Source organism: Exophiala bonariae (genome assembly GCF_035927105.1).
Source record: "Exophiala bonariae strain CCFEE 5792 chromosome Unknown scaffold_2, whole genome shotgun sequence".
Classification (NCBI taxonomy): Eukaryota; Fungi; Ascomycota; class Eurotiomycetes; order Chaetothyriales; family Herpotrichiellaceae; genus Exophiala; species Exophiala bonariae.
In genome coordinates this window covers 913036-940477 of record NW_027042477.1, presented here as the reverse complement: position 1 = coordinate 940477, position 27442 = coordinate 913036, and the positions used below count along the sequence as shown (strand labels likewise).

The 27442-nt window shown below is 50.1% G+C and overlaps 12 protein-coding genes across 12 annotated transcripts; 8 read left to right on the top strand and 4 right to left on the bottom strand.

The window, feature by feature from the left end:
• Positions 1-520: 520 nt before the first annotated feature.
• LTR84_004857 (uncharacterized protein) lies at positions 521-2692 on the top strand (the record flags this gene model as incomplete). Its single annotated transcript, XM_064848430.1, has 1 exon — positions 521-2692. One exon carries the CDS (start codon positions 521-523, stop codon positions 2690-2692), a length of 2172 nt encoding a protein of 723 aa, XP_064711054.1.
• Positions 2693-3288: 596 nt separating this feature from the next.
• On the bottom strand, positions 3289-4890 carry LTR84_004856 (uncharacterized protein; the record flags this gene model as incomplete). The annotated part of the gene is made up of 1 exon (XM_064848429.1): positions 3289-4890. The coding sequence occupies one exon, from the start codon at positions 4888-4890 to the stop codon at positions 3289-3291; it is 1602 nt and encodes a 533-aa protein (XP_064711053.1).
• Positions 4891-5846: 956 nt separating this feature from the next.
• LTR84_004855 (uncharacterized protein) lies at positions 5847-8122 on the top strand (the record flags this gene model as incomplete). Its single annotated transcript, XM_064848428.1, has 5 exons — positions 5847-6901; positions 6951-7325; positions 7385-7635; positions 7690-7887; positions 7953-8122. 5 exons carry the CDS (start codon positions 5847-5849, stop codon positions 8120-8122), a joined length of 2049 nt encoding a protein of 682 aa, XP_064711052.1.
• A 1059-nt stretch (positions 8123-9181) lies between these two features.
• Positions 9182-10870, top strand: LTR84_004854 (uncharacterized protein; the record flags this gene model as incomplete). Its single annotated transcript, XM_064848427.1, has 1 exon — positions 9182-10870. The coding sequence occupies one exon, from the start codon at positions 9182-9184 to the stop codon at positions 10868-10870; it is 1689 nt and encodes a 562-aa protein (XP_064711051.1).
• Positions 10871-11861: 991 nt separating this feature from the next.
• On the top strand, positions 11862-14016 carry LTR84_004853 (uncharacterized protein; the record flags this gene model as incomplete). Its single annotated transcript, XM_064848426.1, has 5 exons — positions 11862-12110; positions 12158-12289; positions 12484-12715; positions 12760-13261; positions 13326-14016. 5 exons carry the CDS (start codon positions 11862-11864, stop codon positions 14014-14016), a joined length of 1806 nt encoding a protein of 601 aa, XP_064711050.1.
• A 615-nt stretch (positions 14017-14631) lies between these two features.
• On the top strand, positions 14632-16450 carry LTR84_004852 (uncharacterized protein; the record flags this gene model as incomplete). Its single annotated transcript, XM_064848425.1, has 6 exons — positions 14632-14912; positions 14963-15120; positions 15256-15328; positions 15380-15764; positions 15817-16035; positions 16097-16450. The coding sequence occupies 6 exons, from the start codon at positions 14632-14634 to the stop codon at positions 16448-16450; spliced, it is 1470 nt and encodes a 489-aa protein (XP_064711049.1).
• A 2116-nt stretch (positions 16451-18566) lies between these two features.
• Positions 18567-20162, top strand: LTR84_004851 (uncharacterized protein; the record flags this gene model as incomplete). The annotated part of the gene is made up of 1 exon (XM_064848424.1): positions 18567-20162. One exon carries the CDS (start codon positions 18567-18569, stop codon positions 20160-20162), a length of 1596 nt encoding a protein of 531 aa, XP_064711048.1.
• A 522-nt stretch (positions 20163-20684) lies between these two features.
• LTR84_004850 (uncharacterized protein) lies at positions 20685-22301 on the bottom strand (the record flags this gene model as incomplete). The annotated part of the gene is made up of 1 exon (XM_064848423.1): positions 20685-22301. The coding sequence occupies one exon, from the start codon at positions 22299-22301 to the stop codon at positions 20685-20687; it is 1617 nt and encodes a 538-aa protein (XP_064711047.1).
• A 261-nt stretch (positions 22302-22562) lies between these two features.
• Positions 22563-23585, bottom strand: LTR84_004849 (uncharacterized protein; the record flags this gene model as incomplete). The annotated part of the gene is made up of 1 exon (XM_064848422.1): positions 22563-23585. The coding sequence occupies one exon, from the start codon at positions 23583-23585 to the stop codon at positions 22563-22565; it is 1023 nt and encodes a 340-aa protein (XP_064711046.1).
• Positions 23586-24013: 428 nt separating this feature from the next.
• On the top strand, positions 24014-24873 carry LTR84_004848 (uncharacterized protein; the record flags this gene model as incomplete). The annotated part of the gene is made up of 2 exons (XM_064848421.1): positions 24014-24035; positions 24089-24873. The coding sequence occupies 2 exons, from the start codon at positions 24014-24016 to the stop codon at positions 24871-24873; spliced, it is 807 nt and encodes a 268-aa protein (XP_064711045.1).
• Positions 24874-25154: 281 nt separating this feature from the next.
• On the bottom strand, positions 25155-25748 carry LTR84_004847 (uncharacterized protein; the record flags this gene model as incomplete). The annotated part of the gene is made up of 1 exon (XM_064848420.1): positions 25155-25748. One exon carries the CDS (start codon positions 25746-25748, stop codon positions 25155-25157), a length of 594 nt encoding a protein of 197 aa, XP_064711044.1.
• An 868-nt stretch (positions 25749-26616) lies between these two features.
• On the top strand, positions 26617-27426 carry LTR84_004846 (uncharacterized protein; the record flags this gene model as incomplete). The annotated part of the gene is made up of 1 exon (XM_064848419.1): positions 26617-27426. One exon carries the CDS (start codon positions 26617-26619, stop codon positions 27424-27426), a length of 810 nt encoding a protein of 269 aa, XP_064711043.1.
• Positions 27427-27442: the final 16 nt, after the last annotated feature.

The following is a 27442-nucleotide window of genomic DNA, read 5'->3' as shown; positions in this document are numbered from 1 at the left end:
GTATCAGCACTTGTGGTCCACATGAACGAGGCGAGTGTCTCTGCCTGGTCCAACGGGAACGGAGCTGCTTCAAATGGACCACTCCTTTGCGTTGAGACAAATCCCAAGGTGGACTAAACAACGTCCCAAAACTTCCCCTTATTACTGCACATGGCGACATACGAGGCCATGATGGCCCATGGGCGAAGGCTGCAAGCCCTCCCGTCAGAAGAAAGGCTGACGGCGCATTCACTCGCTGACGTGTGGCGCTAGTCAAAAGAAAAGGCCGGCGTGTGAAAACCCAATGTTCTGTCAGATTAGCGGGTCATCAGGATGGACCACTCAGGGCTGGTATACGATGATCGAAACCGCACGAGGTTTGAGAACTCAATTCTAGGAGCTCAGCTCAGGCCTGTGATGGCTGGGCCTGAAATCTGGAGTGTCTGAGCATTATTAAAAGCACCCTCTCACCTCGCACTGCTCAAGTTGCCTCTCGACATACGTACTATTCGCGTTCACCATTCATTCGTTCTTTTACACCATGGCCTTCTCGCGCCTTACCAAGGCTCTTACAGCCTTGTCATTCGCTTTGTCGTCTTTTGGATTCGTCGCAGCAAACAGCGATGCATATACTAATTCAGCCTGTGGCTCTTCCTCCTCAGGCCATATCCCCTTCACCATCGATGTCACCTGGGGACCAACAGATGAGAGCAAGGCTTTCGTAAGAAATGCTTTCCTCATCAACGGCACCCTCCCCGGCCCAGCCCTTCACCTCAAGGTTGGCGATATCGTCGACTTCACCGTCATCAACAACAGTCCTGCTGTGACTGGTGTCCATTTCCATGGTATTCGACAACTCGAAACTCCATGGGCTGATGGCGTACCCGGCGTCTCCCAGACTGTCATCAAGTCTGGAACCACCTACACTTATACCTGGGTCGCTGATGCCTCCGGAACCTACTTCTACCATGCTCACTACAAAGGACAGATGATGGACGGTCTCTTTGGAGCCATCATCATCGCACCCGCTGACAACGCCGATACTCCCTTTGGGTTGATTGGAGACGCCAAACAGGTCAAGGCTGCCGCTGATAAGGTCACCCCTGTTTTCGCCTCAGACTGGAACCGATTCTCTTTCGACGAGTTCTTCCAGATTGAGCAAAACGCCAACATCGACTGGGCTTGCACCGACTCCATCACCTTGAACGGCTTCGGCTCTCAACTCTGCCCTGGTGTTGATTTCCTCTCCGCCAACGCAGCTCCCCAAGTACCCAAGATTCTGAACGGCACATCTCTCACCGCCAAGGGCTGCATTCCCGCCAGTAACCCCGTCGTTCAAGGACAACAATTCACCCGCAATTTGGCAGCACTTCCTCCTGGAGCCTACGACGTTTGCACACCTTTCACTGGCGCAAACTTCACTCAATCAGTCGACCCCAAGGACGGATGGGCAGCTTTCTCATTCATCAGCCCTGCCAGCTTTGCTATCTTCAACATTGCCATTGACAACCACAAATTGTATATCTATGAGTACAACGGAAACTACATCCAACCTCAAGTCGTGGACAAATTCACGCTCTCCAATGGTGATCGTATCTCTTTCTTGGTCAAGCTCGACCAGACCCCAGCTGACTACATCATCCGTGTTGCCAACGCTGGTATCAACCAGGTCATCTCCGGATTCGGTATCTTGGCATACAAGGGAGGTGATGATTTCATCTCAACTCAAGGTGTCATCAACTTTGGCGGCCAGAACACCACCACTATCACCTCGTTCGCCCCTGGACGTGCTGCGCCATACCCGGCGGTTCAAGTCGCTGCTAAAGCTGATCAGACCTTTGTCCTGGACATCCTGAAGAACCCTTCCCTGCCAACTGACGCGTGGGCATGGACTCTGTCTGGCAAGGAAGGATATGACGAGTCTCGTGATGATGCTGCTCCTCCCCTCCTGTTCCAAGATCCCGCCTCCATCCCAGAGAGCGAACTGATCTTGAGAACCAAGTTCAACCAATGGATTGATTTGATCATCAAGGTTGAGGGCCCCGTTGCTCAACCCCATCCTATCCACAAGCACGCCAACAAGTTCTTCGCTATTGGTGCCGGCACTGGCGCCTTCAACTTCACCACTGTTGATGCTGCCATCGCCGGAGGCCTGAGATTCAATCTTGACAACCCTCCATTCCTCGATGGTTTCACCAGCATTCCTGCAGAAGGAACTGGATCCTGGATGGTCTTCAGATATCAAGCCAACACTCCAGGTGCCTGGCTCTTGCATTGCCACATCCAGACCCACTTCTCAGGTGGTATGGGTCTCGCCATCCTTGATGCCATTGACAACTTCCCCAAGGTCCCAACTGATGTTGGTAAGACATGCTCCGGATCAGGCTCAGGATCAGGATCAGGATCAGGCAGTGGTTCAGGTTCAGGCTCAGGCTCAGGCTCAGGCTCCGGCTCAGGATCCGGCTCAGGCTCAGGATCCGGCAGTGGCTCCGGCAGTGGCTCCGGATCTGGCTCAGGCAGCGGTTCAGGAAGCGGTTCCGGATCTGGCTCAGGCTCAGGCTCTGGATACGGCTCTGGATCCACGACTACAGCCACAACTACCGCCACTCGATCTGCCACTATTGCTACATTCACTGGCGCCGCATCAATTGAGAAGCCCATGTTCTGGTCTGCTTCTCTGGGTCTGTTGGCTCTGTGGTTTGCTCTGTCATGATGACCCTGGACCGAGTGAATCATTTCTTGGATTTCATGTATTTTTCTATATTTCTATTTACTTTTTTGAGATATCCATATCCAAAGCACGCATCACTTTGAAGGAAAAGGGGAAAGGGGCCAACTTGAAACAGGCACGCATCATGTCAACTGTGCAGGTCACGGAAGCAGTATAAAGACTTCTATCTGGGCAAAAGGAAACCAGCATGCATCATACAAAGCGGATTCTTGTACAAAATATTGTTACATACAAATCCACATTCACATGTAGTTGACACTGACGAATTTGATAATATCTACGATCTCTTTTGGGAAATGACATGACATCAAACCAAATCACACTGCTTCCGCTCCCTTGTGCACCGTTTCACCACATCCCTGTATCATGGAGCACAGATCCCCAGATCTTCAGAGCTACTCTGCACTTGTTATTCCAATTCCGGGATCTGAATACCACAACCAATTTCGCCCCCCGCCCCCCGGCGTCACTCCCAGTCACCTGTAAATTGGGTGTTCGCACGACCCTCGTCAGAAATGTCGTTCTATGTGTCACACAAAAATGCAAACACCAGGGATCCACCCGATGTGTCCATCAAGCTAAGCACCGTGCGTTGCAACCCAACTATGCTTACGGATCCTGGCCCCATAGAAATAAAAGATGAAGGGCAACGGCGCACACGCGAGGGACAGAAACGCCGGTATGCTAGATGCCCAATGTATGCCCAGACGCCTGTACATGTATGCGGTAAACATGGGAAACGCAGATGCGAGAAGCGACCTCATCACGGTCCCTCCGGCGAGAACGGACGCCGCGTAGAGTAGGTACCCGTCAACAAGGTAGTTGTTGATCGAAAGGAAAATCAACACCATGCCGAAGCCGAAGACGCCGCTGGCGGCGATGCTGACGAGCCAGTGGACCGAGGGGCCGTTGGTCCAGGAGAACCAGAACAAGCCAGTGGTGACGGCGACGCCGCCGAGCATGGCTGGTGGGAGCCGCGATTCCGGCGTCGGGTTTTTGATCTTTTGATACCGGTTGTTGATCCAGAAATTCAGCACCACCGACGCAAACACTCCAACGGCAACACCCGCAAATGCAAGGCCCCCGACCCCCGGCTTCCAGCCTCGTGTCTGTTGGTACACGACTGGGAAGGCCGCGAACAAGAGATATAAAATCGCGTATATGATGGAAAGGTATAATGACAATAAGAAGACGATGGGTTCCAAGAACAGCAGGCGCCAAGGGCGTGTCAATGCTATCTTCATTTTGTCGGAGAATGTCATCGACGTCCCCTTGACTTCGAAGTGTGACCGATAGACCTTACCAGTCGCCTGAGAAAGCTTCTTCGCACGAGCTGATAGCAACACTGGAGCATACGTCTCAGGCACCGAGACCATTCCCAAGATCCAAAAAACAACCGCCAGCACGGTGAAAAGGGCACTCGTCCATCTCCATCCATCTCGGCCTGCTGCTTGAGCGATGAACCCCGAAGTGATTGGCCCAAGCACCGGCCCAAGGAATGGCGCTGCTGCGAAGAACGTCATCGCCAGTCCGCGGTCTCGAGGCGCAAACATGTCCGCGACGATGGCTCCTGCATTTGTCAGACCTGCCGCGCCGAACGAGCCCGCGAGGAACCGACACACCAAGATAGTCTCGATGTTCTGCGCGGCCGTGACACCTCCATTGAAAGCAGCAAAGACGAAATAACTGATCAAGTGCGTCAATTGTCGACCAGCCACTTCACTAAATGGTGCCCAGAAGATCGGACCGACGGCGAATCCAACGACGTAGAGCGATACCCCTGCGATGGCAAGTTCCTGACTGATTTGAAGTTGTTCCATCATCGAAGGGATGCCGCCGGTGTATCCCGACGATGTCAAGGTGACGATGAATAAAGTCAAGGCCGATACTGCCGTGATATACCATTTCTTTGGTGCAGGAAAGTTTTGAGGATCCCGGGGATCATCTTCGATCCAGGTGACCACGTAGGGATTGAGTTCTGTGCCGGACCCTTCATATTGCCACGAGTGCACTTCCTCGTTGATAAGTCCATGAGAAGTCAGCAGACGCCAGTGCGATGGTCTTTTCGGTTCTCTTTGAAACTTCTCCTCTCCAACTTCTCCATGGTGCTCATTTGTCACACTTTGCGCACTCTCTTCGTCCACACCGCCGGTCTCCTGCCGCCCATTCTCTGAGACCATGTTCTCGTACCAAATAACTATGGACCAGAGCAGACTGTGGCACCTGGAATATGTGCTGGGTTCTTGCTAGTCCTCGATGAACCAAAATCATGGCCTAGCACTAATCCTTTCGGTAATTGTAGAATTCATGTTGTTTTCCAGTCCGTGCAGTCGTTCGAATCTGCTGAGAGTCAGAACTCCCAGTGATTTGAGATAGTACATATTTATTCATCCTATCTTTGATCGAGTCCGTCAAGCTGGATTCCAGTATCATGATGTCTCCTCTTTCGAAGAACGTATTCGGCTCATACGGCCGAATGGGTTGCCATGAGGGGCTGTTAGAGTGCCAACTTGGGCAAAAGGCGGGGCAAGTATCCCCTCGAGACCTAGATAGTATTGGTCTCGGTGATATCGGCCTAGGAGCAGCAAAGCCCCCTCTTCCAAGCGGCAAGTTTTTATTGCAGAACCAATGATCACTCTTCAGGGCAAAGTTCTAACCCACTTGCAGAGTAGTCTGGGATATCTGTTTGAGAGGGATATGTCCGTACTCCGAAGAAGGTGACGCTGTTAGAATCTCTATCGTTGATGGGAATCATTCCTTTATCACTAATGACTAATACAGTCAAGAATCCCGATCATAGTATACCCAAGTATATCTTAAAGCGTCAGCAACAGAAGCAGGGACAGGCTTCATGCCAAGAAGCTCACACTCGACTACGAGTCTGACATTTTCCACTTCCGGCAGAGCCGCATTGGGTTCTTCCTCTGAAGGGCAATCAAATTCGCTCACTTCTGAAGCTTACATCGATAACAAGCACAATGAAAAATGAAAAGCGGACAGGGGAAGAACGAAGTTGTGAACATTCGGCGGCGGACTGCTCTTGCCTGTCGTGAATGTCGGTCACGCAAGGTCAAATGCGATACAGTCCGGCCGATATGTGGAACTTGCCAATTCCACGGCCGAACCAGCTGTTCCTATGAAACCCTGGTCGACCGCGATCGGCGTCGACAATCCGAAAGGTACGGCCAATGCAGAGCAATTGTTCCTATGCAGTGGTCAACTCACATGTATCAGATATATCCACCTGCTAGAGGCCGAGCTCAGTCAATACCGTACCGCAAGCCAGACAGGAACTCCAAATGTGCAAAGCAATGTTAGAAGCGAGGCGCACCCCGTTCTGAATCCCGTCAACACCGAAGTACTTCCGATTCACAATTCAAACGAGCCGGTAGTGGCTTCAGGTACCTCTCAGAGCCCAGTCTCGCTTGTCAGTAATGGCGGTACGCGTGTTCTCAAGCAGCTTCCGCCTGAGCAGCAAGCATTGGGATCCTCCACCCGCAGCTTTCTGGTGGAAGTTCAGCAAGCGCCGCTGCTCAGTTCGGTAGCCCCCTTCGAAGAAATCGCGACCGAACCAGGTGCTGAGAATGGATTCTTCAGCAAACAATTTCACGATCAAATTGCAAGGCTGCCCTCATTATCTCTGGGCAACACTATCAATGCTCCTCGAATCGATGCATCCTGGCTGCAGCACTTCGAGAACGTTTATTTCAGCTACGTACACTATTCATTTCCTTTCTTGGACCCGAAAACTTGGTACGGCAAGAAGGTTGCGATGATGTTGACTTCTGGCGTTCCGGACCATAATGAAAACCTCAGCAAGGCCGATCCTTCTGCTCTATGCATGGTTGATATGGTCTATGCTCTGGGAGCGCTATGGTCAACGCGACTGGAGCCTCAACAGTGTATACCTATGTCCGAGAGATTTTTCTTAGCAGCCAAAAGACTTGTGAGTCTTGATGATCTTGAGATGCCCAGCTTACACCTGGCACAAAACCTTTTGCTCCTTACACAATACTGTATCACCCGTGTCCATCGTCAGCGAGGATTCCTACACGCCTCCATGACTTACCTAGGTCTTGCAGTTCGTGTCTGCCGAAGTTTGAAGTTCCCGAGCATTCGTTATACCGGGAGCCTACCTAGTCACGACGTGACTGCACTCAAACTCTGGTGGACTTGCATATACTACGACATGTAAGTTGTTCTGCACGAATGTCCCTACGCAGGCTAACAACTAGTGTAGTGTTTTTGCATCTACATGTGGGGAGCCCACCATAATCAACGCCCTCGAGTTCAAGATGGCAGAGCGTTCACAGCTAGGCTTGAAGAATAGTCTTGTCCAAGAAACTGCGTTCCATTCAGAAAGCTATTTTGAGAACAATGTTCCGCTGTCACTCATGCTGCAGGACCTGTGTGCAGAACTACATGAAGCATCCTCGGACTACCAAGATACTTTGCAAGGAAGCCTTTTCAGTGGGAACTTTAGCTCTCTACAGCGGCACGAGACCAATCTCACGAGATGGTATGCAAGATTACCGGTCGAGTTGAAGGCGGATTGCAGGTGCTCCGTCATCGACGAGCGTCTGTTACTTGAGCAAAGAATGAATCTTCATATTCGGTACGGTTAAATGATTTATCTTATGTGCTGCTCACGCTACTAATATTCGAGCTTCATAGGTACCACTATACTCAGATATTATTATATCGGCCGGCAATATCCTCCCTGCTCAAGCTGCAAGCCAGACCGGGAAGTGTGGAAGCCTCAGGTGACCATAGCTTACAGGGTTCGTTCGCGCTCAACGGGCTCAAACAGTTTGCATGGAAATGCCTCGAGGCGGCTGTCCGTACAGTTGATTTACTACGCACCTATCAGGAAAGTGGACGAGAGATTATGATTCCTGAGCGCAACTTTACCCCCTTTTGTTTCTGTACGTACCATAATTCCTCCTGGCCATGTGTTTTGGACTTATTCATTGAGACAGACCTCTACAACTCGATGTTAGTCATGATTGCTGCGCGATGTTGCGCCGACGACGGATTCTATGAGATTGACCTTCATACAAAATGGCATCAGGCACTCAAAATCTTGCAGCGCTACCAATTGACCTCAAAAACAATCGACATACCTTTCAGATTTTTTGACGTCATCAACGAGCGTTTGTTTCGAGACACCAACGAAGGTAATCATTGCACTCGAGATTTAATGCCTGTGGCTTTAGAAGCCCCGCTGACAGGGAAACCACAGGAGAGCCGGCTTCAAATTTACTTCAGTTTTCAGAAAGCTGGAATATGTTCGACTGGTATCAGGAAGACGATACCTTTGGTCAAAATCAAACCGACATGTTCCAGAACCAGGCTGCGCAAACGGTCGACACGATGAGCTCGCAGTGGTTAGGAAGTTTTCTGACCCGTTGATGACACCAGTTAGTCTCATGTCATCATCGCGAAACTCACGCAGTAGGGTCAGAGCACGAGCTAAGCAAGATAACAATGGCGGCCGCCCTTCTGCAAAATGGACGCGGCGGAGTGCGGAAACTAAAAAATCTTGGGAGTGACGAAGTTTCTGATTAGAATAGCGTCAACCCTCATCAATATCTTGAGATCAGGTCGCATTCCATGGCTACACCACCTGCTACAACGATCGATGAATCTCTCGTCGAAGTCCAGCTCAGGTCTCGTCCATCAACTAAGGATAGTTACCAGCGATCTTGCGAAACATTGTGATTACTGACGTGGCATGACAATGTTGTATTGAAGTACAAGGTTATTGCAGGAACGAATGTTCAGGAGAACATGCACTAATCAACATGAGACCAGACGTTTATCCTGGGTCGTCTCCGGGTTTAGTAATACACGAGGCTGCGCATGCTAGCACTTCCTCGTCTACACTGGAAGACGGTTACTCCGGGTAGACCCATGGCCTATTTTCTCACCCGTAAAGTCCTTGACTCCTTGCCATGGACATGAAAATTGTGGACCTCATCAAAATTGTTTTGGGACTATCGATTGAGTACGGAGGAGGCAGTCAAAAGCTCGTTGGACAATGATACAGGCAGTTCGGCGGCTTACCAACCATCCGGCAGTGCCAGGCTGGGCTTTGATGTTCGGACTCTTGGGATCTGGACAACGCGTCGGGGTTTCAGGTCCGTGAAATGATCCTACTCGTGGGTACGAGTACGATTTCTGGAACCATGACGATGAAATTGGTTAGAATGGAAAAGCTTGTACGAACCGGTCGGTGTTAACGGAGGTACCTTTTAACGATAGGATGGTGCCGTTTTACCCGCCACGGAGACGCCACCGTTCTCATGCAGCACATCATCGATTTCGTTCACAGACTTTATTTGGGTTAAACTCCTGGGAACTGACAAACAAATCGGTTGTTGAAGTAGCCTAGATCATGACTCTCTCTTTCTACTTCTTGCTCGTTCCTTGTTCCTGCAAGCGACATTCGAATCCCATCATCTTCCAAAGATGAATGCTCTCGAACGGATCCTTTCACGGCCTGTCGCCAAACCGTATCGGTCAAAAGGCATCGATCCAACGGTCAAACCCCACCTGAACGAAAATGGCCACCTCGACTTTGCTCCGGGGGATTTAGAGAACCCAAAAGACTGGTCGACGGGCCGTCGTTGGTATTGCACTGTTGTGGCAATCCTTCTTGTTGTGAATGCGACATTCGCGTCCTCCAGTCCTTCAGGATGTCTTGTTGGTATCGCCGAAGAATTCCACATCTCAAGGGTGGCTGCCGGGCTGGTAATCACTTTGTTCCTCTTGGGCTATTGCGCAGGCCCACTGATATTTGCCCCTTTATCTGAGTTTTATGGCCGACGCTGGGTATTCTATATTTCCTTCACGGGGTACCTGGCATTCAACTTCCTCTGTGCCTTTGCACCCAACTTTGGATCGTTACTCGTCGGTCGGCTTCTGACCGGCACATTTGCAAGCGCCCCTTTGACCAATGCTCCTGGCGTGCTTGCCGACATCTGGGGACCCGTCGAACGAGGGAATGCTATGGCGATATTTTCAATGATGACCTTCGTAGGTCCGGCGGTCGGGCCAGTCGTTAGTGGATTCCTGGAACTCAAGAAAGACTGGAGGTGGAGTTTCTACGTGCTGTTATGGCTTGGTGGAATCACGGAAGCTATCATGTTCACCATACCAGAAACGCTGCCTTCGGCAGTGTTAGTGAACAAAGCCCGCCGTCTCCGTGCAACTGATGTGCCAGAGTACCAGAACATCCGAGCCCCTGCGGAGGCAGAAGGACGGAAATTGGCAGATATGTTCAGAGTCGCATTGATCCGGCCTTGGAAAATCCTCTTCGACACGATCTCATTCCTGGTCGCCATATATCTATCGGTGGTTTACGTCCTCCTGTATATGCTTTTCACGATCTATCCGATTGTTTTCCAACAAAAGCGAGGCTGGAATTCTGGAGTGGGAGAACTTCCACTACTGGGCACCGCCATCGGCGCATGCATCGGCGGTGCAATCATCTTCTGGGTATCGTCGCGAGATAAAAAGAAAATGGAAGCCGGAGTCCCACGACGACCGGAGGATCGCCTTCCCGTTGCCATGTTCGCTGGAGTTCTCTTCGCAGTCACCATGTTCTGGTTCGCATGGACCGCCAACTTCAACAGCATCCACTGGTTCGTCCCCGTGCTCGCAGGCACCTTGCTCTCCACATCCATCATGTTGATCTTCGTCTCTTGGCTCAATTACCTCACCGATACCTATCTCATGTACACGGCTAGTGCAATGGCCGCGAACACGATCTGCCGATCCGCAGCGGGCGCTGCCGCCCCGCTCTTCACGCAGCGGATGTTTGACGTTCTTGGAGTCGGTGGTGGTGGATCGCTCATTGGTGGCATCGCAATTCTCCTCGCACCCATCCCATTCATATTCTACAAATACGGCGAGCCGATCCGGGTCAAAAGTCGCTTCGCACCAACGCCCTCAGCTTCATCGAACGACGAGGAAAAACAAAACCCAACAAACTCAGGAACACGCCAAGCGGGAGTGCAGGGAGCGCAGAGTGTCAATTCTAGCTCCTCTCCATCTACCTCTTCTCTGAGCAGTGCCGAATCGTTGGTCAACCCATCTGCAGACTCGTCGGCGGATGTTCTACAGCGGGAGAAAACTTTGGAGAAGCAAGAAGCCTAATAAATTCACTGAATGCTTCAGAGCTCTCCTGATTTCTATATTATAACGTGCTTCTATCGCCGAAAACTGCGTCAAGCAGTGGGAGAACGACTAGTCAAAATTGAACCGCTTTGCGTGTTCTAGCTCGTAAAGAGTACCTCATCGTGAATCGCCACGAAAGCTATGGCTAAGGCATTCGGACTATGGGCAAAGTTCTAATCCCACTTGAGGGTGTTCTATACCTGACACCGACGTCACGCAATGTTGGGCGGTCTCACTAACAATAACAGGAATCTGTTATTCGATACAGATTTCACATTGGAGTCTCAACCCCGAGTGTCGAACACTGTATGGAAGTCTCGGCAGCAGACAGATATCTTCCACCGAGACCCATTTTTACCTCCAATTAGTTGAGGCATGTTAAAGATGGAGGACGGTGACAACAACTGCGCCACGATAAAATCGAAGGCCAGCGGTAGATCATGCATGCTAGCAGCTTTTTCAATGGAGTTGGAAGGATCATTGGATGACACCGGGGACATCGAAACTGTTGTGATGATCGCCTCATTGGCGAGGATGTGGGGTTCGCACAGAAGGAAAATGACCATGGTTACTGGGAGAACTACTGTCGACAATATAATTACAAGCTACTAGGTGATACGTGATGTGCAATGACTCAAGGTGGTACTTAGTATTCATACTTGGACTACTTAGTTAATTCTAGGTACCTTGTACCTAGGTAGTGAGTATTTATCATATGCAATTGGTTAGTGAAATATAACGCTAGGTATATTGTTAGAGGTGGCTGGTGGGTTCCTCGGGCCCTCGGGCTAGACCGTCGCCTGGACAGCGCCTCGGCACTAGCCAATAATCTAAGAAAATACACGTCAGGTATCTAACTACTAAATAACTTTATCTAACCAACTTGCGACTTATCGTGATACTCTTCTGCACTCTGATTAGACAAGATTCACATAAACGACTGAATAACATCGATGCTACAGATAGAGCTATGGACCAACTTCAAGAAAGTGTGCAATTCTTCACAGACGATAGCAACAGCGATGAGGAGGAGGAGTTCATTGTTATCCCCACTCAGCAGGCAAAGAGCCAAGGCAATATCCCAGATATCTTCCGGCTTCCCACTTTGCATGGCGTTGATCTTTTCGAAATCACGATTGATGAACTTCAACATCACTTCTCATCCAGATCACTCACTTCTTGGGAATACACTCGGCTATGTCTAAACCGGATTCAGAAAGTGAGGAGCAGACTTGTTACACTCTCCAGGCTAACTTTGTCACAAAGATCAATCCTTACCTTGAATGTGTCATTGAGACGAACCCAGATGCACTCGACCATGCGAGGATGCTGGATGAGGAGCGCCTTAACGGCCGCGTCAAAGGCCCATTGCATGGCGTTCCACTTCTGGTCAAAGATGTAGGTCTTCTTCTGTGGAGATTGCATGTGTCCGTCTTGGCAGGAGACCATCTCGCCATGGACCTATAGAAGAATCGAGGTAGTGCTTCAGCAAAATCCATTCTTTGAGGTTTCACATGGATTCCAAGTGGATGTTATGCTAGCTATTGGGGAGATTTGTCGTACTCATGTGGCTAACTTTGTCAACCTTGTAGAACATGGCAACGGCGGATAACATGCAGACAACAGCAGGATCATGGGCTCTCCTCGGTTGCATTGTTCCTAAGGATGCTCATATCGTCAAGCTGCTTCGCAAGGCCGGTGCCATCATCCTTGGGAAAACCAACCTTGACGAATGGGCAGGGATGAGAGGTAGCGTTTACTCATTAGGTTATTCCGCCCGAGGAGGACAGTGTCGCAACCCATATTTTCTCAACAGATCCCCGAGTAGGTCAAGTCCGACCCATATGGCTTTAGCTAATATTTTCCAGACGGGAGCAGCTCTGGAAGCGCTGTATCAGTATCTGCAAACATCGTTCCCCTTGCATTTGGGACTGAGACCGACTGTAGCGTTATCAGTCCAGGCATGGTTAATGGCGTGGTAGCCATTAAACCAACAGTTGGTCTCACCTCACGAACGGGTGTCATCCCAATTTCGGAAACCCAAGACTCAGTTGGTGTCTATGGTCGATGTGTCGCAGATGCTGCCCGAGCTCTAGACGTTGTGGCCGGGGAGGACTCTGAAGATAAGTTCTCAAAACAGCCAGATCGACGACAACCGGAAAGCTACCATGATTGTTTGGCAACTCAGACAGCTCTCAAAGGCGCAAGATTTGGCCTTCCAATGAAACGATTCTGGGAAGTGGCTCCTACCCCTCAACGAAAGGTTGCGGAGAAAGTCTTGCATCTGATGGAAGCTGCTGGCGCTACGATTATCCCAGTTGACATGCCGTGTGCAGAGGAAAGGCTGAGGGCAGATGGAGTTTGGGACTGGTAAGATTCTGCGATACCCCCAGATTGGGTTTGCCCTCGTGTTGCTAAATACCGCAATCGTTAGGGAACTATATGGTGAGACTCGCCCGGAGATTTCAGAGATTACCGTCAGCAAGGTGCAGACATACTATTTGATGAACGAATATCTTGGCAAGCTGCGCAATACTCCAATCAAAACGCTTGAAGATATTGTTCGCTTCAATGACGAAAATCGTGGATCAGAGGGTGGTGGCTCTGGTGATCTCCCTGCATGGCCCGATGGACAGCGATTATTTCGCAAATGTGTCGAGACGAAAGGTATCAAAGACCAGACATACTACGCAGCCTTGCACCATATTCAAAGACAATGTCGCGAAAATGGCATCGATGCCGCTCTCCGGGATCGGTCGACCGAGAAGTCTTCAGCAAAACGTCAGTGGGACCGTGAAGAGCGACTGTTCGATGCTTTGTTGTTCTGTGATGTGAAAGCTGGTGGTATACAAATTGCAGCACAGGCGGGCTATCCAGTCCTTTCTATTCCTATCGGCCTAGATCCTGAAGGCATGCCTGTTCCCTTAACGCTCCAGCACTCCGCGTGGCAAGAAGACAAACTGGTAAAATGGGCAAGTGCAATCGAAGACCTCATCAAGTCTCACAAGTCAGAGGAGTCAACACTCTCGAGTTCGAGCTCCGGCAGAATACCTCCTTCTTATAGGAACCATCTGCGGAAGAATATCCCTGTGGAGCCCGAGTATAATTGGCCGGGCCGCCGTTGACTTGAAACTCAGCACATCGTTCTGAGCGCCTGAAGCAGACTTGAAGAGGTATGAACAAGGTGCGGACCAGTGTTGGGGTTGAAAGATTCTTGCCTCGGTCAAACAACCATGTGAGCCATAATGTCCTCCAAGCACCAGCCAGGTCAAACAGTCTCTTCTCACAAATTGGACCAGTGAGCAAACATGGGCGTCTGGGTCCACAGCCGTCTTGATCTGAACCCTTACATCTCCAACTTAGTATCTATTTCGCTACCAATCACGCTGGATTATTTACCCCGACTTCTTCTGCCTCCCCACAGAATAACCCCAAATCTCCTCAGAAAGCAAGGGATCCTTCCGAAGCTGAGAACATGTGTGCGGAGACTCCAGTCAGAGACATGCATCGTGTACTGAAAGCAGTATGGCTAGTATACTTGTCCTGGGCTTGGTGATAATCCACATTGTCGATCACGGCAGTTGGTTAGACCTAGGTGCCGGGTACCAGTTTTATAACAACCATGATATCCTGACTCTTGATTCCGACAAGCATTTCCCTCAAGGCTTATCAGAATCGTATCATCCCCTCATATCATCGCAGATTGAGACGCTCAGAGTCGACAACATTCCTTGACAAGGATGGCAATCGATCCAGTCGTGGCTACGTCCGCATCTGAGGATGCAGAGAAACAATTTCAAGGATCAGTCGTCCAACTTGAAGATGCTCTTGCGACTCTGAATATTGATCCACAGGATGCCGATGAAGCTTTTCACTTTCTCAAGGATCACCCTGAGGCGCATGAAATAACGCGCCAAGCACTGGCCATTCTAGCAAATGAAACCTCACAAAAGCAATTATTGCGGAAGATCGACTGGGCAATACTTCCGTGTATGATTGTGACATACTTCCTCCAATTTCTGTAACAGACCCCTGACATAATTTCTACCTATTGACCTGACCATTTTGCAGTGACAAGACCACTATCGGATATACGGCCGTAATGGGCTTAAGACAGGACACACATCTGGTAGGACAGCAGTATTCAAACGTCGCAATGATATTCTACATTGGATATCTTGCTGCGGAGTTCCCAACACAATACCTCTCTCAACGTATCTCCCGACTAGGTAAGTACCTGGGGGCAAACATTATGCTATGGGGCACAGTACTAGCGGTCCATGCGGCTTGCCGAGGGTACGCTAGTCTAATGGTGTGTCGCGCAATACTTGGTGTGTTTGAATCGTGCGTCACCCCAACCCTAGTCTTGGTTGTGGCCATGTGGTACAAGAAATCCGAGCAGGGACGGAGAATATCTTATGTCTACGTGTGCAATAGGTGAACATCTTTACCCATGACGCTCTCCGCAAATCTGACTTTGACTTCTAGCCTGACTTCGATATTTGCTGGACTGGTCTCATATGGAATATCTTTTTCCAAGAACAACAATTTCGCCAGCTGGAGAATCTTCCTTCTCACAATTGGACTGTTCACCGTTGCTGCAGGGGCTGTAGTGTTCCTATACCTGCCGGACTCTCCGGTGAAAGCGAAGCGGTTCACAGATGCAGAGAAGGTTGCCGTATTGTTACGAGTGGCAGATAATCAATCAGGAACTCAGAATTCAAAAATCAAAACCGAGCAATTACGTGTGGTATTCAAGGACCCGGGCGTCTGGTTGGTCATGATAAGCGTTTTGATGCTGAGCGTCCCGACTTCGATCCCCAACTTCTCAAGTATCTTGTTGACGACTTTTGGCTACACACCGCAACAAGCGGTAAGTGATACGTACAGCTCTCTTGGGAGGATCAGGTGCTAACGGGGAGTAGCTGATACTGAACATACCTGGTGGTGTTGTTGGCGCATTCTCCATCATAATCACAGGATATCTCAGCGACAAATGGAACGACCGCAGTCTGGTAATGATTATTAGTATCGTCCCTACCATTGCTGCCTTCGCGATGATGATCGGTCTGGACCCCGGGGGTGTGCCGAAAAACAAAGGAGCACTATTGTTTGCCCTCTACCTCTGCAACTCTTTCACCGCGGTAAGTCATCTACGCAATTCCCACCTCGTCATCGTAACTAATGTGCACCCGCAAAAACCAGGCATTCATGTTACTGCTCGTCTGGAACGCCTCAAATCTAGGAGGACATACAAAAAAAGTCACTGTAAACGCCGCTACTCTGGTCCTGTACTGCGCGGGCAATATCGCAGGCACCGAAGCCTTTCAAGCCAAGGAGGCACCGGGCTACATCAGCGGCAAAGCCGCCATCATGGCAACATTATCGTTCCAGGTCTTTGTGTGTTTGGCACTACGCTGGCGGAATGATAGATTAAATAGGAAGAACCGTGAGAAACTGGCGACGATGACTGAAGATGAGAAGGAGATATTAAGGAAGCAGCTTGCTTATGCCGATCGGACGGATCGGGAGAATCCATTCTTCACGTACACGCACTGATGAAGGAGATTTAAAGTCACAGATGGATGGTGGAATATACTGACTTCGGACAGCGGAGTGTTGGGAAGCTCGTCTATGGAAAATTTCCAGTACAGCCTTCTCTTTATGGGACGAGTCATGAGGGGAGCTAGAAGTGGGGAAAGCGCCTCACACATCATCTCAAGCATTTAGTATCTACTATGTGGCTGTGGAAAATGGATGGCCGCCATCCGCATCTCATAGGATTCGTTCTTTACCCCGATCGGCGCAACCGAGACGACCAGCGGGTCGTGAGGTAGGCACCATGAGCTGGAGGATGGATCGCGTATCAGGGGTCCAGCTGGCAATCATGAGACCTGCACCGCCCGGAGGATCAGACAGTGTTCATTTGTATATCATTTCTTACAAAACTTCGTTTCTGTGTCGTGTTCGCACTGGTTGCCTGCCTCATTACCAAATCTCGTGTATCTTTGGGGCTAAGCAACCTCGTCAAGAACTGTACAAACCATCACTTTCATCATGTTTGTAGGCTCGCACCACCAGAGTCCCGTATCCAGGAGCTCCTGCCTGTCTGGACCCCCAGGTGTCCCCTGAGTTCATGCTAGGGCTGGAATGCCTGCAAGTTCAATGCGTATTAAACCCAAATTCTCCAACCACGCCCCAACTCCATGGCTATGAGAAGTTCATCAACATCTCTGGGAGTGGGTTGAGCGTAGTTGGGTTCAAATACTTCAGGACATCGTTGTTCCGCCAGTTGCCCATGCCCTCGGCTGGATTTTTAAGATCGGCGGTCCATCCTCCACAATCAAGACTTGCCAGGCTTTTAGTTGGTGAAGATTAGCTCCTGCTAGATACTGGTGTTAACAAGTTTAATGAAGGAAAGTATCCTGGTAATGTTAACACGCCTCTACAATTTATCAGCTAAAATTCATATTGTATGTTGACTGCACTGCTCGAAAACTTTCCAAGCGAGCGCCCACTCATACTCTGCGGTAAGATTCTGGAGGCCGCCATGACAGGCTATTAGCTTTTGGAGACCGCTTATATGTGCTGCTGGTCTGCAGAAGAAAATCGCTGCTGTGGTGTATTTGCGCCCCTGAACGGCTGCATAGAAGGAACATCCGTCGCTTCATAGATCCATAAGGCTCCGGACCCCTAAAGTCTAGGGAATCCCTTCACGATTCCATTCCCTCGTACCTTGTCTCATAAAGCTGAGTAAATACGTGCCTTTCTAGCTGAATATTGTTTATTTGGTCTAGCTACCCTAACTAAGTGCCGTAAAAGCCCTATGGATGGCTTTCAATGCCAATGTCCCTGCTCTTACGACTTTACTTATAAAATTTACCTGCTTGTTTGTATCCATAATATGTGCATGGCAAGCTTGGCGGGCCTCACCCGCCTACTCAATGTGAATATCCTTGATGAGATGTGGATCTAAGTGCCTAGGTGACGTGAGACTTTGGCAATACCTCTGCACCGAGTGTTTTCAAGGTACTTAGTAGCCTTTTATGGAACGACAGGAAGGATCGACAGTGACATTTCAAGATATCCTCTTTCTCATGCTAGGTATGGTGAGCTTTAGAAATCTCATTACTAGCGCAACTGCACTCTACCAGTTGAGAACCCAGTGAAGGTGCTGCCAGGGATTTATATATCGCATCTCTGGCTCAGGGTCTGAAAATGTGAACACCACTTGTTATCACCACCCGATTTAGTGAGTTTTCCCTTTGTAGCCTGTGACGCCAGCCTTGGTCAATATCACCTATCCCTTTAGGTCATCTGCGTCGGCTTTCATGATATCCTTCAACTGTTCTACTGTCTTATCCTGATCAGGTTCGTCGATGCTCATTGGGAACACCAGCATATCGTCACAAGAAGCACACTGTCTCGCTTTTTGAGTTCACTTTTGGTCCCACTTTCCTTTCCCTTTCTCACCATTTAATCACCCATGATGTGATCTGTGAGGTGACTCTCGTCTACGCTTTTCACGACTTTATTTCTTCTGGGTCCAAACCCATCCATCATCCTGAGTTCGTCATCAAGGGAATCTTACCTCATCGACGACGACTTTCTGGGCAGTCTTTATTGTGGAATACCGCCAAGATTTGAATCGAACTTACTCATCAAAAAGCCCGTCATGGCTACACCACAAGCCCTACAAGCGCTAATATATGAACAGAAATTAGTACGTCTCCGGCGAGAACGGGTCGGTCTTCGGCGAGAAGAGGTCGACCTGGACATTCGCGATCTCGAAATAGAGAAAGAAATATCAAGTTCCACCAATGATGCTCACATTTGCTCTGAAAGCCAGCGACTACATGATGGAGACGGCACTCCTGGTGTGGTCGCGGTTTCAAGACTCCCTGCAGGATGTGATATCATCGACCTCACATCTGATGATGAATCACAATCTATCAAGAACGAACAGGAAACAGCCGAACCCGCCAAGACTAACGCGGCGAGTATCAAAATTCAAATCTTTCATGACATCAAAGATTATATCGCGGATGAAACTGTTACAGCTGGTAGTATGGACGATGAGGTCGAGAGATCTACCACGAAGGGAAAACTCGACTCGCTTGAAAGCGACAAGGCGAAGGCCGAAGCAGTTGTCTCAGTCAAGGACTCGACGATGACACAAGTCTATACTCCTCCAAATTCTCATGATGATCCGGTCAAGAACTTGACTCCCGAATCTTCTGTGGGTGTGGAGGCGGAACAGTCCAAGTCCAAAGATGCTTCACTCACAGAGTCTCCAACGCTTCAGACTACGCAATCGCAACTGACCACTCCAGACGCTTCAATAGCTATCGCCGAGCCATTACAGAATCAGGTACAGGCTGTTGTACTCACTGCTGTGGTAGACAAAAACCAACCATACTACGAGGAGAGATTATTCAGGGAAGCCAAGTATAATGGTAAGACTTACGGTGCGTGGACCAATAAGAAGTGGTGGATAGAGATTGGACATCGCCTAACCTCGAACTCGGCGAAAGTGCTGACAGCAATCCATGAGTGCCGAGCAGACGGTGCACAAGAACGGACTCCTCTCGAGTTCCTTCGGAGAGCTAGTTGCATGAGTATTCTTCGTCAAGCGGGAATTGGTGGGGTTCAGAAGCGTAAGGGACATATGATCCTAGCCCAGGATTTCCAACGTGCCAAAGATCACCCAATTTTGTACAAGCTGAACAGAAATGGTGAGCCGAAATGGACAAAAGATCCAGCTTATCGAAAAGTACTACAAGATATGGAGCTTGTACTGGTGGAAGGCCTATATTGGGTCAGAGGCGAAGTACCCGACAATTATGACAATCTTATCATCAATGCGGGTGTGCCTGATGCTGCGATTATTGAGAAGTCTAAGGAAAGCAATCTCGCGACACCTCCAGCGACTCCAAAGGCCTCGGAGGAGAGTCCAGCCAGGAACCAGCAACACATGACACTGGCAGCCCCTCCGACTAAACGCCCTAACCCTACATACGGTGAGACAGACGATTCAGAAGCAGAGACAGAGGGCCAAAACGCTCAGCCTCCATCTTCGCTTGTTCCTGCGCGGTGGAGGTCAAACCTTTTTGCAGCGAAGCGACCACGTACCGACAGCCAGCCTGTCGAGCCTCAACAGAGGCAGGCTTCTCCAACACCACATCCACAACTTTCACGCTTGCAGTCATCTGAAAGCCGGATCCGGACAAGCGCCATGTTCGATTTATTGCGCACTTCTGAATCACCATAGTGTGCTGCCGTGGACAGCGGAAGTTCGTGGTTTGATAATCCTCAAGATCAGACGGATAAGCAGATACCGGCAAATGAACAGAGCAAAATTTTCCCCTTCAGATGAATTGGAACATGAGCTTCATCGAGCTTGGAGCCGGAGATGTCACTCACAAAGGATGGATGATGGATGCAATGCATTGCGCGACCGAGTTTCACATCAGGGGCTCAAAAGGAGTGGCGTACTGTCAGCCTGTACAGACTCTCGGCGAGAATGGCCGTGCGTGCTGGCAGACTGGCAGACTTGAAATCTGGGTTCTCGGGTGCATGGAATTGTGATGCTATTGGCAGCTGAGAGCTGTTTCTTGATTTACTTGCCCTGAATGGCGGAAGCTAGGCTCTGGGCTTCTTGAGGCAGGGTGACACAGCAATTGATCACCCCAGACGCTTACAACATAGCCACGCAGAAGGGGTTCTATCCTACCACAGACGTACCCACCATGACGACTTGATAGGTAGACTCAGCGTGACAAAATTTCTTGAATTACTTCATTGAACTAGGAGCCTTCCTCCCTGCCAACTCAGCCCACCATCTTTTCATCCCAATGACATCGTGACCCATCGCCTTCAACGTCTCGTCTGCCGTAATGAACCACTCCTCACCACACTCCTTCAGATTGGCATACGCATTCAGAATCGGCTCTCCCTCCCACTTCTGCATGGTGACGCCTCGGAAGAGGGCCACGGTGCCGATCTCCGGCATGAAATTCTTCGCGTCGACAAAGATTGCCACGGTAACGCCGACGCGCCGCGACAAGATGCTTGTGTCGTGAATCTTGATGTGTCGCTTAGGCGGGAAGGGGCTGTTGGGCTTGTGGATTAGGGAGGGCGAAGTCCAAGTTATGATCCCGAGGACACTACATACGTAGTTACGTCTTGGAAGGGCCGAGGAGTGGAGGAGGGTGGAGAGTGTTTGCAGGGGTGCGTTCGAGGGTAAAGGGTTGGGCACCTGGGATCGTGCGGTAGGTTGTAGGTGTTGGGTTGTGATCCGGAGCGGGCTGGTAGTCGCCGCTAACGAGGACGAAGCATTGCCTGCATCATCGTACTCTTGAGGTGGTATGGTGCTCGATGGTAGTTCCGCATCGCTGTGGAGAGCCTCGGTTGCTGTAGCTGTTGTCGGGCTCTGTGACTTGGTGAACTTATCGTCTAAAAGTCCTTCATCGTTGCTGGCGCCGGCATAGTGTGAAAGCGTGCTAGCCGGCACAACTCTACTTGGTGTGGTCAGCCCGGTATTGCGGAGGGTTTCTCGTCGTCGCTGAATAGTTGATGGGGAGGTGACGATGGTCTCAAAATCGTCGTCGTCAGACGAGTCGTCCGAATCTGGATTAGGAGTTGCGAAACGGACCGTAGGACGAGTTGTGGACCTCGATCTCGAGGAAGGCTGCTCCGAGAAAAGGGTCTTTCGACTCGAGAGATTACTTTGGTGAATTGGTGGGTCACGAGACCGTTTACGATCCATCTTGTGAAGCGGTGTTGTGGTTTCTATCCTGGTCTCCGATGACTGTTTTGCGGTTGGGATTGCCTCGCCTTCGTTCCTTCCTCGTGTGGTCTCGGCTGTCCTGCCTAAAAAGGTCCTGGTGGAAGGGAAGCTATCCTTCTCCAATAGATGATCGTAGTCTACCTCAGGAATGAAGCCGCCTCCAAGGTCTTCGTCAGCTTCCTGAGTGACAGATCCAACCCATTCACAGGCGTCCACGCCAAGATAGACCACCTTCCCGTTGCCATTCACTCTCGGCGCCCTCCTAACCTGGAATTTCTTCAATTCAAGCAGGTCTCCCTTTCGCAGTTCCAGCAATTCTTTGGTGTGTAATTTCGTGGCAAGTACAGCTTGGATCTGTAGCTGCCCATCCGACAGTGCAAGCCTCAATGATTGCGGAGTTGACTGTCGAAGCTCAACATCAAGGTTATCATGATCACCACTCGGTTGAGTTTGGTTACTTGTCGGCATGGTACTCCTGCCATTACGGTCGGATTCTGCTGGTCGAAAAACGTGCTCGACCTTGAGGAGCAGCCTCGGTGGGTATACGCACGTGCGAAGCAGTTCCGCGAGGCAAGGGCGCAGGGTCTTGCCACCAGAACTGGGTGCAGTGAAGTTTTCCATGCTTAGAGAGCTGCATACTGATGTATTCAAACTAATCTGCGCAGAAAACCGCAAAACAGTCTGAATCTGGACTATCCTGTAGTAAGATGTGGTTGTCTAGGACAAGAAGTTCGGTAACTAGTGGCTGACGCGATAATCCGAACGCGACGCGTTAAGTGGTGAGGTCGGCGTTTTGTTGTTCCTTTCGCCGAGCCATTTTACACGCCAAAGACTCATGAAAATGGTTGCATCCAACATTTAATGGTCCACCGCAATTCGGTATCATACGGGAGTGCTGTTGAGATTGATTGCTTTGTGTTTGTCGAAACGTAATATTGAAGCTGCGTTTGCAGGGAAATTTCCACGCTGAACCTGCTTCGGATGGTCGAATGGTATTACCGTTGGTTGGCCAGGGTCATCGGATAGAAGCGATGCTTGTAAATCTTCAAGGTGCTGGATGCGGGTCTTTTGCTGTGATAGTAACGATCTTAGGTGCGACATAGGCTGATTCTCTTGTTGGAACGGTGAGGTTCCGCTTGAGCCGACTGGTGTAGATGCTTCATGAACATCCCCATCGAACAAAAATTTCGCCCATTGTGGGTGGGCTGCGAATGTGTCGACCACTTTCTCTCGTAAGACGTTATCATCCGCCTGACTAGACTTTCTATCATCGAGCTCTTCAGGCGCAGATAGAGCTTGAAGTCTCGATGCCAGGTCCATCCTCTTAGCCTCTAAAGAATTCGCATGATCTCGAGCTTCTCCACGCATCGTTTCTCGCTGTCTGAGTTTGCTCTGCAGAGACACATGATGGGCGATAATCAAAGGTACAACATTTTCAGGTTTTGCTGAGCTGCTGGTGGCCACGGCTGTTCCCTTCCTCTCAAGAAGGACCTTTCTCAAGACCAGCATGGCAAAAGCTGCCAATAGGTCCTCATACTTGTCGCCTTTGCACTCGTCAAGCATAGTCTTCCGAAGAATCGTCTCCCTGGGTAATAGCGCATTCTTCTTAAGCTCGGTCAGAAGCTTGAAGAGGCCTGCCCGGAGGTTGAGAGACTGAATGGGTGTTTTGGGTGGGAAATTTGGGTTCAAGACCTGACGGGTTGAGTCGGGAGAATAGATCTGAAACAGATGGTAAAGGGCCCATTCTGTCGCTTTGATTTTTGCCTGTAGGGTTTGACTTGTCGATTTGCTTTGGAATGTTGAGATGGTGAATGATGGCCAGTCCTTGAGATTGTCGAGGTCTAAAAGGTGTAGGGCTGAGACAAAGACGGCGATGCTGCTCCTTGGTTTCCACTGCTTGTCCATGTTTGTGACTTGCAGTTCTCCTGACTGCTTGACGATTTATGTTGATTGTAATGCCATCACAATCACTTTCTAGTATGTAGATCAAGGACCAATCGGTAAGTTTGTGTTCCTGAAAGATAAGCGGCGTCCACATTCACGTTGGCGTTGGCGCCAACCGATCGGCCCGGTACGTCACCAAGTAAACAAAATGACTCCCGCAACTGATTCTTTTTCCAGTGTTTGCTCCCCTCTCCCGCGTTCTTTGTCCACAATCAAGTTGCTGCGCTGCGGTCTATACACGCTAGATTTCTTCTGCCAGTTGCACATAAGTTGAGCGCTTCGCTTCTGAAATTGTTCTTACTTGCTCCTCTTCAAGCCTGCACTTTTCTTTCCTTCAAAGTTTCCCATCCCGACAACCCCGCTTATTCACCAAACATCAACAACCCACGATGGCCTCCAACACTCCTCAAGGTATGTCCATTTAGCCAAAGGAAAATGTACTCAGGCACTGACTCTTCATCCAGTTGAATCTGGAGATTTACGCTCACATACCTCTCAGCTCCCCAAGCCCAATCCATGGAGTGTAGCTGCGGTCCTCAGAGATCTCCCCAATCCGCCACTCGAAAATTCTTCCTCGCCTATCGGTTTCTTCCACTACCTCGAACGTCTCAAGATTGAGAAGCGCGAGGGATGGCGTCGTTTCGGCATCGACAAAGGCGAATCCATAGCAGACCATATGTATCGCATGTCTCTCATCACAATGCTCGCACCGCCCGCGCTATCATCTAGGTTGAATATTCCACGATGCACAAAGATGGCCTTGATTCACGACATGGCAGAAGGTCTCGTCGGCGACTTGACGCCTGTTGATGGTGTCCCGAAAGCAGAGAAAAGCAGACGTGAGGCAGACACGATGGACTGGGTGGCCAATTCATTGCTAGGCAGGGTTCATGGCGGCATCAATGGCCAGGAGATCCGCGCAATATGGCAGGAGTACGAAGACAGTGAGACGACGGAATCCAAATTCGTACATGACGTCGACAAGATTGAGTTGATCCTGCAGATGGTGGAATATGAGCGGGCCCATGACTGCAAGGTGGACCTGAGCGAGTTCAGCTGGGTTGCCGGAAGGATCGTGCTGGATGAAATGATGGCATGGGCAAAGGAAATATTGGATGAGAGAGAAGAACTATGGAAGCAGAAAGGTGCCGAGCCGAGAGATCCGACGAACAGCGACCATATCAAGAATCAACAGGATCAATACTACAGCAATGGGGTGGCCGCCGAAGCAAATGGTCATGCCAGGTGATGGAGATAGCGAGATGTTCAAGATCACCTTTTGAATCGACGACCGGATGACACCTGGTGGAAATGTTGACGTTTAGAAATGATACCCAGTCTCTTTTAATGAGAAAACTCAATTTCCTTTCTAATATTTACCTGAGATTCCTGTAGCCTTCGATATTCGTTTGCCCTTTAGTCCAGAGTTCAGCAGACTTGAGGTTACAGTTGAGAGACTCTGCTGTGTCTATCCTGACGCGGTACCAGCCGTCTTCACATAGCCTAATATGACAGAGATCGCGCCGACGGTCAATTTCCCAAACCCTTCTCGTCTCCCTCATCAGCATCCTTCTCCATCTCGCCCCTCAACCACTCAGCTTCGTCACTCATCTCCTGCTCAGTCCTTGGTTTCCTATCACTGTCAGGACCACCAGCAAAGTCTCTCCTCTCCTCACCCCTCGCCTGTCTCGCCCTTTGCATTTCCCAGAACGCCTTGCCCAAATCCCCTTCCTCGCCATCCATCATCTCGTATATCTGATCCCCACCACCCCTATCGTCCAGATCACCCGCCTGCCTCGGGATCACGTGGACGTGTACATGCGGGACCGACTGGCCCGCGTCAACTCCATCTTGCACTGCGACATTTAGAGCTGTGGCGCGGTAGACGCGCTCTATTGTCCTGGAGACGACCCGCACCGTGTTGAACAGGTCGGCAGTTTCATTTGCTGACAGTTGCGATAGCCGGGGTACTGACCGAACGGGGCAGATCAGGACGTGCCCTGGTAGTAGGGGTTTTAGGTTGACTAGCCCGTACGACAGTTGTGTTTTGGAGAGATGGAAGACTTGCTTCGAGACCCGAAAGGGTCCAAATTTGAGGTTGGCAGGCAGATTTATTGGTGGCATTGAATTAAATGACTTGAACTGCGATATGGCCTCGGACTTCGGATTTTCGAGACTAGTATTTGGTGTGTCATGCATAATAAGTACTAGTAGTCCCGGTGTCTGCAATACCCTTGTCACAAAAGAAGGGAGAAGAAAAGCTAGCTGTCGTTGCCAATTTATGTGTAGCTGTGGTGAAACCAAGGCTAATATGCGCCCACGCTTTTCGTGCCGATGCCTGACGTCTCTAGCTGGGCCCTTACTTATACTTAGTGCTTTTCCCCTTTCCCAGGAAAATCATAAGTATGTCGTGGGCTTAGCTCCAGTTCGATGTGAAGCTTTCCTTCCTGCGTAAGCTCTTTTGGCTCCAAAACCCCATGTCGTCAACTACCATGAATGCGAAAAAATGCTTAAGTAAGCAGCGAAGAGCACAAAGATGATTACCTAATGACCCACAGGAGCACAGCCTTGCCCGAGCTCATCATCACGTGTGACCACTAGTAAGGCTGTGAACCCTGGCCCTCAACCGTCAATCACGAAATCCGTTGTACGGATTTCTCCACTTCCCAGGAGGAGGTTGACGCAATGTCCTGTGGCTCTTCACCAGAGTCCTTGGTAGTTTCCTAGAATGGCTTGTGCCAACAACATCATTTAGTACGATCCTCAAGGTACACTGTAGGGCTTCCACAAATTTCACCTACGTCATTGGGAGGCTCGATACTCGAATATATATTCAGTCTGTAGAGCAAGAACAACGGAGAAGGTCCCAGAGAGATCCCCTGTGGAGTATAGAGGTAGCGGGAGGCCAAAGATCTGGACCAAAGACTTCTAGATATCAGTTCCAGCGCTAAATACTAAGTACACCACTCTCTCAATACCCTCCAGCCCAAACATGGCAGAGCAAGTCATCGTCCACCCGAATCTCACGACCTCGAAAACGGGCACATTCTACTTCGCCTTTGGCTCGAACCTCTCAGCATACCAGATGTCCTTGCGACTGAACCACACACCGAGCTCGAGCGTGCCGGTAGCGATTGCGCGACTCGACTCGCACGCCTGGATCATCTGCGAGCGGGGCTACGCCAATGTTGTCTCGCTGCCGCCCTCGGACGCCGCCTCGGACGCCAACACCGTCTGGGGCGTCGTGTACAACATGAGTCCCGAGGACGAGGCGCGGCTGGATCTCTACGAGGGTCACAATGATGAGCGGAATTCAAACGTCCAAGTTAATCCCGACCCGGCGAGTCAGGTGTGGAAGCCATATCTCCAGGGTGGCTGGGACTATAATAAGCATTACTTGCCGATGACGGTGACCAAGTGGTCGAGGAATCCGAAGGAATATGGTGTTGAGGCGGCAGGGGAATCGGCGACGGAGCTGCAGACTACGATACGAGCGTTGGTGTATGTTGATGAGTTCCGGACGAGACCTGGGTCGATCAAGCATGAGTATGTAGGAAGGATGAATCGTGCGATTGCGGAGAGTGTTGCGCTGGGAATTCCGGAGGGTTGGGTGAATAGTGTGCTGAGGAAGTTCGTCCCTGAAGGAGTGTCTGTTGACGAGGAGGGCTACGTTGGCACGCCTGATGGCTATGTCGAGGGAAAAGATGTGGATTGGGTGGATCATAAGGTACAGGCGGAGGCGACTGAGACCAAGGATCATGTTGTGGAGAATGATGTGAAGGAAACGTTAGGAAAGTCATGAGGCAGGAAGTATGTAT